The 14,032-nt window shown below is 35.0% G+C and overlaps 1 protein-coding gene across 2 annotated transcripts; it reads left to right on the plus strand.

Moving 5' to 3' along the window:
* Positions 1 to 379: 379 nt before the first annotated feature.
* On the plus strand, positions 380 to 12,542 carry LOC106050964 (interferon alpha-inducible protein 27-like protein 2). Of its 2 annotated transcripts, none has more exons than XM_056026975.1 (3): positions 380 to 566; positions 10,026 to 10,232; positions 11,618 to 12,542. In XM_056026975.1, the coding sequence occupies exons 2-3, from the start codon at positions 10,045 to 10,047 to the stop codon at positions 11,991 to 11,993; spliced, it is 564 nt and encodes a 187-aa protein (XP_055882950.1). In that variant the 5' UTR covers positions 380 to 566; positions 10,026 to 10,044; the 3' UTR covers positions 11,994 to 12,542. The 2 variants fall into 2 exon arrangements, with proteins under 2 accessions (XP_055882950.1, XP_055882949.1); XM_056026974.1 differs by having other exon boundaries at positions 382 to 584; positions 10,029 to 10,232.
* The last annotated feature ends 1,490 nt before the right edge of the window (positions 12,543 to 14,032 follow it).

Here is a 14,032-nt window from a genome sequence, read left to right on the forward strand (position 1 = left end):
TTGAAAATGCATGGAGCAATAGAGGTATCTCGTTGTTTCCAATACGAGAAGCTCATTTCTTTCTTATCAAATACGTTTCAAACCTGTGCTTTTGGTCTCAACATAGTAAGAGCAGGCCATTGAATATGAAAGTAAAAGCATTTCATGTAGGCCAATATTAGAGTATACGACTGAACCTACAACTGGTAGAAGAAATATTCAATATTCTTAGAAATGTTTACATTCTGACAAATGTGGTAAATCAAAAGAAGGCGATAAAAAATTAGGTCAAAGTTTTGCTATAAATAAATGATAAGTTCAATTGAAGTTTCAACTTTTTTAATGCGTCTTCTAATTGGAATCAACATCATTTTGAAAAGTTTTTCTTTCGGTACAGAACGTTTTACAAACGTTCAGTCAGATACAGTTTTACAAAAGTTCAGTCAGATACAGTTTTACAAACGTTAAGTCAGATACAGTTTTACAAACGTTAAGTCAGATACAGTTTTACAAACGTTAAGTCAGATACAGTTTTACAAACGTTAAGTCAGATACAGTTTTCTGGTAATAGTAGAGTGCAAGATTGGATGTGTTTCATTGGTCAGGTCTGTATGGTGTATTCTAATTATCAAAACGTTTTGTATGGATGTTGTATGTTATACTCTTGTCTGTTTTGTAGCTATAGAAACACCTTCATGAAAAATTGCATCTACAATTATTTCTTTGACCTGACAACACATGAATCAATTGAAACATGGTTACAAAGACAGTTTGTGTGGGTACACAAACTCAAAATCGGTCGCCAAAGTGGTCCACCCAGGCAGGAAAAAAGGTTTCAATATTTTCAGTAAGAATATCTTAATGAAATTCTTATGAAGGCAAATGACAGAGAAGAATGGAGAAAGAAGGTTGACAGATCATGTGTGGTGCCCCAAAGGTCCAGGAGACCAAGGGATAGGTGAGAGTGAATGTGAAGTTAAATGTGAACCTGGCCTAACTGATGTCTTATAATGAGTATCTTATTGATCTAATTGTTTTATCTAATCTTTTATTCAAAGCTTCAAGAAAAAAAAAACATTTCGTAAAAAAAAAAAAAACTTTGTGTGTCAGTGTGTCTGCCCTGCAGTTCACGTGATAATATGAAAAATTACTTATTAATTTATGTTTTAAATTATGTCCAATTTATTTGCATAATAAATAGATTTTTTCTCTTTTAAAAAAAACATTTTTTTTTGTAAATGTAGTATTTAGTATGACATAACATAACAATACAATTGTGAATAAAAATATTATTTTACCAAAAATATAAAAACCATTTGCCTAAATGTGTTTAAGAAAATGGTAAGCGCCTATATCCCTTACTAAAAAGCCTCTAGCGTTTGTTACTATTAATAGTGAATAGTTGTAAAAATGGTGTATTTAATGAAAAAACTGCTAGCATAATTGATTTAAAAAATTAGATTTTTCGCTTTCAGAAAAGAAAAAAGTAGCCGTTGCATCAGAAATTTGAATGATCTAAAATATCATGATGTTCGATTTTCATTTTCTCTTCTAGTTTCTAAGATCTAAACGGGACGGACTGACGCAGTGGCGTACCTAAGGGGGGGGGGAGAATTTTAAGATCCCCCCAGACTCCCACCTAGGGGGAGGGGCCCAAATGGGTGTCCCAAATTTATTTGTAAATACATAAATTAATATATTTGATTGACAAATAGTGTCAACGGGTGTTTTTTTTTTCAATATTTATGGATTAAATTTATAACAAAGACTAAACCTAGATCTAGGTCTATCAGTACGTGTTATGAACATAAAGATAAGAGAGCCGAGAACCATGTCTGTATAGTATGGCTTTAATACACTGAATGACTACACAACACACATTTCGTGAACACATTATCACGGACGAGTTACAAGCACATGTAAACATAAGAACGATAACCGATACAGCATATAATCTTCATAACATTCACCCCCGGTTCAAATTATGCTAACTAGTATTATTATAAACAATAAAAGAATTAAATAAGTGTAAAATAATAATAGAGGTTCAAGTAAACAAACAATGTAGAATAGCATGACATTATGTAACATGTTGATATAACATGGTAAATCAAATAGGTTATTAAAATATATCATGATAGATCAAATATCACATTAAAGTGAAGTCAACATAGCCAAATGAAAGTAGTAAAATAAACAAAATAACAGTTCTAGTAAGCTGATGAGCTTTTACACTTTCTAGTTGGGCCTAGTTCTCCTTACTCTAAGATTGTATGTATGTGTAGTTTCATCTGCTTGAGTTTCGGACGGTCTGGCTATGTCTTCGGTGGTGCTGGTGGTTTCTTCAGGCATGATAGAATCAGTAGGTTGATTCCTGGGAGGTGAGCTTTGGATGGGGCAGCCAATATCAAGCTCTGTTCTACTCTGATTCTCATTTTCTATAACTTTTTGTTCCTCCCTAGGGGCTAACATTCGTAATGAGACAGTTTCCTCTCGACCGTTTGGTGTTCGGATTACAGCGTACTGAGGGTTGCATGTTACCAAATCAACTTCCTCTATTATGAGATCATATTTAGATGATCTAACGTTCTTCTTCAGCTGGACAGGACCAGCAGGTTGAACCCAAGAAGTCGTTCATGTGGTGTCTGTTAGTTGCAGTGCACAGTAATGACCGGATGGATTGTAGAGCATCATTTAGTACTAGTTCCCATTTAGCTATGTCCGATTCCTTAGAATGTAGAGCCAAGGTTATGGCTTTCCATAAAGTCCCGTTAAGTTTCTCTATTTGTCCGTTCCCTCTCGGACTGTAAGGGGTCGTTCTACTGATTGCAATTCCTCTCTCGTGGAGGAAATGCTGCACCTCTGTAGATGTAAATGAAGTTCCCTTGTCAGTTTGGACGTACGCTGGAAATCCAAATAGAGCGAATATTTCAATGAGACATTTAACAACCGTAGAGGAAGACATATCGGGACATGCACATGCAAATAGAAATCTAGAGAATTCATCTATAATGGTAAGTAGATATCTATTTCTTGAAACAGCAGGAAGAGGTCCCTCGAAATCCATACTAATTCTCTCAAAAGGTTGAGTTGTTTTAATCAGTTCTCCGGTCGGCTGTCGAAAAAAACGGGGCTTTAGTTCTGCACAAGTTTGACATTGTTCTATCACAGTTCTGACGTCATCACAGGAAAATGGAAGATTTTTAGTCCTTACGTAGTGCAATAGTCGAGTAACGCCCGGGTGGCAAAGACTAGTGTGCAGCAATTTAAGGTCATTGCGAGTGATAGCAGATAGATAGTTTCTGGTAAATGTATCAGCTACAGTGTTCTGCTTGCCAGGGCGATAGATGACGTCATAGTGGAAACACGAGAGTTCTAGTTTCCACCTCTGGATTTTTTCATTTTTCATTTTTCCTTTGTTTGACCTGTTATACATGAAAGAGACAGATCGCTGATCCGTAACAAGTGTGAACGCTTTACCAACTAAGAAATGTTTCCATTTCCTCAACGACTCAACAATGGCATATGCTTCTTTCTCAACTGAAGAATGTTTTCTTTCACTTTTTGTTAATGAGCGAGAGAAGAAAGCAACGGGCCGGCCATCTTGGTTGAGGGTAGCTGCAATGGCTATATCAGAAGCAACCGTTTCAACGGTTAAAGGGCGATTCGGATCAATAGTAGATACAGCGGCTTTTTCAAGCTCATTTTTCAAACTTTCAAATGTTTTTTTGACTTCTTCGGAGACAGGAAATTGTTGATTTCTTGTTAACAGGCTTATTTTTGTTGAAAAGTTAGGTATCCACTGTGAGTAGTAAGCCAGAAGACCCACTACTCGTTTCTGTTCACGCATGTTCACTGGTACGGGTAATTCCCTTAGAGAGCGAAATCTCTCAGGATCTGGCTTAAGTTGTCCTTTGGAAATCTCGTATCCTAACAGTCTCACTTTAGCAGTGCCACTTTTTGTTTCATTAAAAGTTGAGCACTATCAAGAAATAGCTGTAGGTTTCGGTCGTTTGATTCAGAGTCCATACCACAGATGGTCACATTGTCCACATAAGCAAAAGTGTCAGTGAGTCGTTCGTCTTCGATAATTTTGTCAATCGTACGCTGAAATCAGGCGACTCCATTCGTAACGCCAAACGGAATCTGACGGAATTGATACAGTTTCTTACATACACGTGAACGGCCTTTCCTCTTCTTTTATAGGAATCTGATGGAATGCACTTTTCAGGTCTAAAGTGCTATATACAGAGTACTGGGAAATCTTTTCTGCTAGTTCATCGATTCTGGGCATAGGGTAGGCGTCTAGTTGAGTGAACCGGTTTATGGTTTGGCTGTAGTGTAGTCTATAACCATTCTTTTCTTATGTCTGTCATTTGTTGTGACTAGGACTTGTGCACGCCAGGGAGATTTAGATGGTTCAATAATTTCATCCTTTATTAGTTGTTGAATTTCCTTCTCTATAAACTTTCTATCTGGAACTGAGTATCTGCGAGACCTTGTAGCCACTGGGGTACAGTTTGGTGACAGATTACTAATAGGCTAGGATCTTCTATCCTCGCTGGCTGGAGAGTATTCAGACTTTGTTGACATTTAAAAAATATGTTTTCCCATAGAGATCAATTTTTTTTTTAAAGTTAGTTTTACATTTTAAGCTTTGTTGCCACCAATAAAACTGCATGATATACAGCGAATTCCAGGTATCTTGTTACCTTTACTAATAATAGATCTAAATGGCAAGTATTTTGTGGCTACACTAATTAACCTTGCAGGGCCGGTCTTAGGCCACTGCAACCTATGTCGCCGCAGTGGGCCCCGCACTTTCATAGGCTCCGTGCGATGCGAATTCTAGGTGAAAATTATTAAATATGAACCATTTAACTCATTATTAAAAGGTTCCATGAATTCTCCTGAAATTATAAAATATAAGAAAAAGTCATGAAAATCTCCTGAAATTATTAAAATCTTCTGAAAACTGATGCAAATCTCTTTAAAACAGACAAAATTGTCATTTCGGGGTGTCATTCAATATGGAAAACGCCAATCCTACTCGCTAGTCGATTTTAAATCTAAAATGCAAATCTGAATGTTTATCTTCTTTTTGTTTGGAAAACTACTATGTAATGTAGATGGCTCGTAAAGTTAATTTGACAGTGATTTTGTACTTAGTAAAGAATGAATGAAATGCAAAGACGAATTTATTTTCTAATACAAAATCTTATTTTTCCCTTATTATCCTTATCACAACCCAAATTAGGCCCCGCGCAATCCGTTTCGCATAGGGCCCCGCAACCTGTTGGACCGGCCCTGTAACCTTGAAGCAAAATTTACAGAATCGAGTATAACAGATCCAAAAGTTATTCTTAATAATGTTAGAATAGTCCATTATTCGGGTTTGGCTTTTATAATTTCAGAATTAAACTTCACACTCGAGTTATTACCCTTCTATTCATCCTTCCTCAATACAATGGAAACTCTCTTTTTATTAGCGGCCCCGTAAGGGGAAAAAGCTGCTATTAGGTTTGGGCAAAATGTCCATCTGTCCGTCTGTCACACTCAGATCTCGAAAACTAGAAGAGATATGAAAAATATTATTTCACAATTAAATGCGGCTTGAAAAGTTTAGGTGCAACGGCTACGTTTGGTTTTCTAAAAGCAAACCGTTTAATTTATAAAATTAATTATGCAAGCGATTTTTTTCATAAAAATACACCAATTCTAAAACAATTACGTAAATGTAAGGGAGGCAATGTTACAATATGCCAGTGATACCCAAAATACGGCCCACGGGCCAGATCCGACCCGCGACGTAGATTCCAACCTGCCCACCGAACCGTCGGCACAAAGTGTAGAAAATCCTCTCCCCCCGTTAGGCCCACACTTTTTCTCTGATGGATTGGTACCATGATCTATAACATGTGTACGTTTATAAAATGGGAAAGCCGTAGAAATTACAAGCCAGTACAAGTGGACTCTGAATGTAGAATCTATCAGGGAAAGTGAAAGTATCTTTACTTTTTTGTGATGATAATGCAAACTATTTGATTTGTAAAGAAAGTGTGGCTGTTGAAAAAAACAACAACATATAAACGGCTTTATAAAGCAAATATGACGCCTTCTTGCTTTGAGCTGCGAAAAAAAAAGATTGTTAAACTACGCCTAGAAATTAGAGAATTAATGGGAATATTTACCAGAAAGAGACAAGAAAATGAGTCGGTAGTAAAATAGCTACCATGATGGCCCGCGACACGAGTGTCGGAAACGAAAATGGCCCGCCGATCGAATTAGGTTGGGCATCACTGCAATATGCTAACAAAGATGGACAATTTTTGTGTATTTTCAGTATCGCTAAGTCAAATATATTTATAAAATCTACAAGAAATGTTTGCAACAAATATAAATAATAGTTAAAAGTGTTTTTTTCTGGTCAACTAGCTGCTGAAATTAAAAGAAAACATTTCTGTTTGTTTATAAAGGCTAATAACGCACTTTGTATGTAAATATCACGCACATTCTCTAAAATGGACTTTTTATGCAGCGACTTTCGTGCAGTAGCGTAACGTCGCAACATAATAGACTACCAAACCAATTCCTTAAACTTAAAAAAAAAATCAGTCTTTATTAATTTTTTGTTTAGTGCCCCCATCCGAATAAAAGAAGCCTATTTTTTTGCGTTTTGTCTGTTCGTCGGTCTGTCTGTCACGATTAGATTAACAAATAAAACTAGAGACTATTGTAAATCTGAGTTAACCTTTAATTTTTCATTCAGGAATATTGCAATAGTTTTAAGTATCTATAATAGATTGTTCCGGATGTTTTGTGAAAAACAAATCAATCCCAACGAATATTTGTTTGCTCTACTAAATTATATTTAATTTCCATGCTTAAACGTTGCAAGAAACACATGATCTTTAATACATTATTCCGTTTTTTTAATGTAAATAGCATATAAATGCTAAATAAAAATATATATACTGATTTATATTTCATTAACTATAAAGTTGTTCCGGATATTGTTTTATAAAAAATAAATTATGTCAAATGATTGTTTCAAATCGCATAATTGACTAATATTACACTTATATTCTTTGACACTACGTCACTAGTTTATTTATCAATATCAATTGTTCCGAATTTTTAACTTGGAACAAATGTTTGTCTAATGACTTTATTTTTTTCAAAAATATCGACAATAGGTTGTTCAGGATTTTAAAATAAAGTAATATACTAGAAACGATTATTGAAAATCAATTTATAGACTTATTTTACAGTTGTTTAATCAGTCAAGAATGTTCCGGACTTGGTTTCGAAAAAGAAATCGACCTACATTACTTTAATTTTCTTACAAATCGTCGCCAAAAATGATCCGAATTTTATATGAAAAATCTAAAAAAGCTAATAAATGTTTGAAATCCCTCTTGTAATAAATAAAACAAATAATTTTCTCATTTACGAAAATTGGTTGTTCCGGAATTTTTATGAAAAATATTTTAACTCTATTTATGTAAAATCGCACTTCTCTCTTACACTACATTTAACTTTCTAGCAAAAACGTTAGAAAATCTAATTATCGTTAATATTATGCTCCGATTTTTAAGGAAAACAACTTCCTAACACCAAAGTATGGTTTGAAAATCTCTCCATAAGGCTATGGTACATCTTATTTTCATAACAGACCATCCCACAAATTTAATTAACGGTATTTGATTAATCTGGAATTCTTATTTTCTCTCACTATAAATATATAAACATCCAGAACAATCTATTATAGAAACTTAAAACTAATGCGATGTTTCGGAAGGGAAATTAAATTTTAATCAGATTTTCAATAGCTTTTAGGCTTTTTTTTTCTCGCTATTAACATGACGGACAGACAGACTGACAGACAAAACACAAAAAAGCGTCTTTAATCCTTATATATATATATATATATATATCCTAGGAACTTTAACAATTCGTCCACTTCTGGTTGTCTTGACTGGCACAACAAGTTCTCTAGACGTTGGTCTATAACTGTCTGTTTCGTTTGTTCCAACAGTTTGCAGTTCATTGTCTCCATCGGTATCATAGTACCCAGAGATGTCTTCATCGAAACTCTTATGTAAAAAGCGTTGATTTCTTCTGTATGTTTTCCATCGTTTGTCTTTATGATGTAAGATGTGGGTGATGAATGTTTTTTATGACAACTGCTTTCTGCCATGTTTGACCTAGACGAACTATCTTTTGCATCGTATTTCATTTTGCTTTTCATCTGTCGTTCGTTGAGTAATGTCTCTGCATTTTCAGCTACCGATGTTTTCAATAGTTTGTGATCAGTTGGAATGATTTCCTGAGTCTTCTACTCGTCAGCAGTTGTGATGGTGAATACGGCAGTCCACTTATCGGAGTATTTCTATACTCGAGCATAACGAGATATGGATCTTTCCCACTTTTGTATGCTTTGAATACTTTTGCTTTAGCACAAAACATAAACAACCAACAATGACGTAATATCATATAATATTAGCACAGAATCTTCTTCATGCAGTGGAAAATTATTAAGAATTTTTGCCTATCTGGAATTATGGTCAAAGCTCTTGCGCCCAATTCAGAAGAAACTACAAAAGTCTGGACTGCATATACGGGAAGCTGCTAAAGAAATTAGTACCCTTTCATGCTTTCTGCAAAATGATGAGAAACTGACAAAAACCCAATCCATCGAAAAAGCAAAAGAATGTAGTGAATACTATGGATTCCCTGTAATCAAAACAACCAGAAGAAAGAAAAGACTTGATGGGAAGTTGAGTTCTAATGTAGGACTGTCAATAGAACTGCAATTCAAACGTGTTGCGACAGAAGTGCTGGACAGACTTCATACGGAGATGAAGGGCAGATTCCAAAGGCTGAAAAGAAAATGGATACCTTTGGGTTTCTTCTTGAACCAAGATACCTGTTAGATGAAGACATGCTTATGACAAACTGTGCTACTTTTCCTGTTTGTATGATAAAATAAATGGCAAATCGCTTTTTCAATGATGTCATTGATGCACGAGCACTTTTCATTAACAAACCAGTAATACAATCACCAATAGACATATTGAGGAAACAGGCTTTATTTGGTAATTACGTATGCTCAAACCTTGCAACCTCCTCCAAATACCGCTAACTCAGGCCACTTCCGTTACGTCATGTAAGAGATCATTCTCAAAGCTCAAATTCATCAAAAACTATCTCAGGAGCATAATGACGCTAGAAAGGCTTATCATGGCTTTAATGTCAGTGAAATCACAAATACTAGAAAGTATCGATGTAGATGATGTTATAGATTTCTTTGCTGCACATAATGCGCGACGTGAAGCGATATCAATTGAGATTTGTCACTTGTGCATTATTTAACTAATAAACAAAGGTATTATTCATTAAAAGAGTCTTAATGATTATTTTTTGTTAAGTTTACTGATATACTGAACCAATTTGATTTTGGGCTTACATATTTTTGCATACATTATCTCATGTCATATGTCGAATGTCAAAATGCAAGGGGCCCCAAAGAGGTCAATCCTCTCGGGCCCCCAAATCCCTAGTTACTCCCCTGGACGGACGGACAGACGTCAGTCAGACCACACAAAACTAATAGCGTCTTTTCCCCTTTCGGGGGCCGCTAAAAAAAATACCAATTAGTTAATTTACTATTGGAAGTTAATTATTTTGTAGCGAATCTTGAACAAGGGCAAGAACTAGTTTAGGTAGTATAAGTTGAATTAGGCCTAGTCCCCTTGAGGACTCTTAAGCCCTGTGTGAACATTTACCTCAGATACCTCCGCCCTACTTCCCCCTTTCAAAACTGGACCAGACACGGGATAGGATCGTAGCACGTTGAGACAGCTTAAAGCTAAACAAAAACAATTGGTAAAAATATTTTTAATCACACAGATTTATTAGGTCTAGGCACTTGCTCACACACCTGCATGGCTGATCCAAACTAATCAACACTATTACACTAAATATAAGCATTGTTTTTTTTTTTTTTTTTAAAGTATTTTTTTTTGTTTGTTTTTCGTTTTTTTCAGTCTGTTATCTGTAAAGATGGCCCCTAAAAAGTCATCTGTAAAAAAAGGTTTGATTATCGGCGGAGTCATTACGGGTGCGACAGTTTCAGCAGTTGGGGCGGTACTTGTAGCGCCTGTTGTAGTAGGTGCTCTTGGATTTGGAGCAGCTGGTATAGCAGCTGGAAGTGTTGGCGCTAGCATGATGTCGGCCGCTGCTACTTCAGGGTAAGACTATTTCTTGAATCTACACGGCAGCTGTTTGTATCAAAGTATCTCCATTCTACTGGTGCTCACATTCTGATGACAGCTTACATTTCACAGTCTTGTAACCTTTGTAACGTCTTGTCAATGTGAGATTTGAGAGCTATGACACATTGAAAATGTTACGACGGGCGTGAAACTAAATCATCACCACTAAAAACAAAACCTTTAAAGTAGCTTAACAATCTATATGCTTTCAAAGCTTCATTATGGCTTTTTTCTTTAAAGACCAAGACTTCTACATCTATTTCTAAGAATCTTTCATATTGCTTCCGCGAACCTTGAACCCTTTTCGTGGCGATGGCATTCCAATACCGTTGCATTGTGTTACTGATTGATTGATTAGTAAATATATATATTAAGAGAGAGAGAGTTTTATTTGAAAAAAAAAAATGTCTCTTTTAATTTTTTCTTGAATAGGTGAATATTATTTTTACAAAGCTTATATCAACTCCCTCTGTCTGTCTGTCTGTCTGGTACACTTTAGTTCTCCAACACCTATTCTCGGATCAAGCAGAAAATTTTGACAATTATTTATTGGCGAAGACATGATATGAATCAATAAATGAATTAAACTATTAGTCAATTAATCATTGATAAGTATTTATTTTTTATGATACCAACAAGGGTGATTAATCCTTCAGTATTTACGGACACATGGCTAAATATGTAGGGTATGGGTCCCTTAAATAATTGCATACTTTATTTCTCCAACACCTATTTTCGGATCAAGCTGAAATTTTAAACAATTATTTACTGTACCTAACTAAACATGAATCAATTTAAAAAAAAAACTAATTGGTCAATTAATTATTTAATTATTTTGTTTGAAATCGAAAAAGGAAAGTAGTTTCTACATTATCTAAACATATAGTTAGTGCGGAATTTTCCCCCTCAGCTAAGCTTCGTTGTATTTTTTTTTTTTTTTAATTTTACTTGCTATTGTCTTTCAGTCACGCTGACATTTTAAAGTGCTTACAATTATGAAAAATGTTTGAGTCTTGTAAAGATTGCATGATACAAGTTGGAAACACTAAATTTGAAAATAAAAAGTATTTGGTCCCCAGGTTATGAGAATTTGGTTACCAAATGCTATATCTAAATCTATATTTAATACCACCCAGACTTAAGAGTATTTAGCCCTGGACAATCTCAAACGTAAACACAAATATATAGGACCAATGGTTCAATGTGGCACTGAAATTAAACTATAAAGTAGAAAACCAATAGCCCTTGGATGACATTACTATCTTATTGCCCATGCTGTAGAGTTTGTGCAGTCTGTCTATGCGTCTCAGAAATATGAAGCTCAGAAAGAAAATTGTATTTCCTTTTTTTTTTTTCAACAGATTTGGAATGGGTATTGTTTCCGTTCTACAGTCTGTCGGAGCTGTTGGGTTTGGAGTAGCAGCCAATGCGCTGATTGGTGTAGGGGGTGCCGCCGTGGGTGGTGGAGTGGCTGCAGCTGCTGGAGCCGCAGTCGTAAAAACTAAGAAAAATAAAGACTCTAACAGTGCCGATGCATCAACAAGCACAGAACCGGAAACAGATGAAATACCTAGCAAGCAGAAGTATGAGAATGTTATGTGGAGACGCAGAAGGAACAAGAGTAGCCCAGAGAATATTAGGTCAGATACTGTTGGTGATGTCACAACGTCTGAAGATGATGATAACATAGACAGCGGCGATGAAATAATATTTGGCGGAGTTCTCAGTTTAAATTAAAGTGTATTCACTTGACACATTCATCTAGATATCTCTATAAAAATGACGTCTAATTGCTTAGTTCTCAAATAAATGCTTATGTGACAGTCTGTGACGCTAATATGGTAATCGGAAATGAGAAATATTTGTGTCTGCTCTACTGCTCAAAGTCTTAATTTAAACATTAAGAAACAAACTGTTTCCTGTAAAACTAGTCAAATCTCAGATTCCTAAGACAAGATGTACTCGGCTAACTTACAGATAATTACAACAACTACTAGTCCTGTCTACACTATTTGACATGGAAAGAATTGAACCGGAAGTTTGTGTCTATTACCACAATGCTTTTACATTTAGACGTTTGTCCAATTAATTCAACACTAACACACACATCTCTGCTACATCCTGAGAGGAACGTGTAACTCAATGGACGACGTTTCCTGGATGTTCCGAAAAATTGATGAGCTTTTTGTTTTACATTTAGTTTCACGAAGAGCAAAACATTTCAAGGAAGTCACATTTTATTTGGATTTACAATCATAATAAACTACTTTTGAAACCTGCACTTTTTATGATATTTAATTTACAATGTTTCCTTTCCTCGTCACGTGACTTTCTACTATTTATACCTCTAAACTGTAAGCTTGAAAAGTAGCCTTTAAAAAAGTTATACGAAAACTTTGTTGTTTTTTTTTCAACTTATATTTTGTGTGTGAAGAAAAAAAAAGGAACTATCATGAAATGTGTGCTTGCATGTACCGTGACATTGTTAATCGTATTTGGAATTGACTCAAATGCAAAGCCTCTATTCTGTGTAATGGACAACGCCATTTTCTTGGTAATCTTTCATTTTTTTTCTCGTTTTAATCTTATGTTGTAAAATTTCATGCTAGTAAAAAAAAATTCACTTACAGAAATAAAATTACTTTAAAAATTTTGCCAGAAAGTGAATAGAGAATGTTTATATGTCAGTGCTCTTCCAGGCAACATTGTCTAGCGAGTGCAATAATGTGGGTAATGTCGAATGTTAATAAATCTTTGATCAAACCATCGTCTTTTAAGACGTTTCAAAATGTAGATTAAACACAATTAACAGCAATATGTTATTTTTGTGTTCTAAATTGTAAGATCGGACGTAGAAATGTGTTTGTATTTTCAGTTCTTGATTTGTCCTTAAGCATTTTACTTCCCAGAATGCTTTTAAGAAAAGTTCAGTCAAAATAAAACGTAAGAAAAAAAATCATCAAAGAACGTATCTCTTTACGTTGTTACTTTTTTCACATTTTTTGTTATGAAAACTCTTTCACTTTTATAAACAAATAGGATAGGTTGATTCAAAATTTCACTTTTATAAACAAATAGGATAGGTTGATTCAAAATTTCAATTTTATAAACAAATAGGATAGGTTGATTCAAAATTTCACTTTTGTGAAATAGGATAGGTTGATTCAAAATTTCACTTTTATAAACAAATAGGATAGGTTGATTCAAAATTTCACTTTTATAATATACAAATAGGATAGATCAGTGATGCCCAAAGTACGGCCCGCGGGCCAGAACCGGCCCGCGACGTAGTTTCATCCGGCCCGCCGAAACGTCGGCACAAAAGTAGAAAATCAAATCCTCACCCCTTCAAAACTGTTAGGGCCTCCACTTTTTCTCTGAAGGATTGGTACCATGACCTTTAACGATTGTGCGTTTATGAGTTTATGAAATGGGAATCTACCGAGAAAAGTGAATCGATCTTTTTTTGTGGAACATGATAATTAGCCAGCATATTTGTTTTGTAAAGAAAGTCTGGCTGTTTCAAAAACAAGAACATATACAGCGGCATTATAAAACAAATATGAAGGCCTTTTTGGTTTGAGCCGCGTATAAAAGATTGGTCAAACTACGCCTAGAGATTGGAGGGTCGATGGGAATATTAACCAAAAAGAGACAAGAAAATAAGTTGGTGGTAAAGGTAGCTACAATGTCGCTCACATTTTAAGTAGAGAAATGATCCCATTTTTAGACGCGTAAAAAAATGATGACTTTAAATATCCCATTAATTAATACTA

Source organism: Biomphalaria glabrata, chromosome 4, assembly GCF_947242115.1.
Source record: "Biomphalaria glabrata chromosome 4, xgBioGlab47.1, whole genome shotgun sequence".
Classification (NCBI taxonomy): domain Eukaryota; kingdom Metazoa; phylum Mollusca; class Gastropoda; family Planorbidae; genus Biomphalaria; species Biomphalaria glabrata.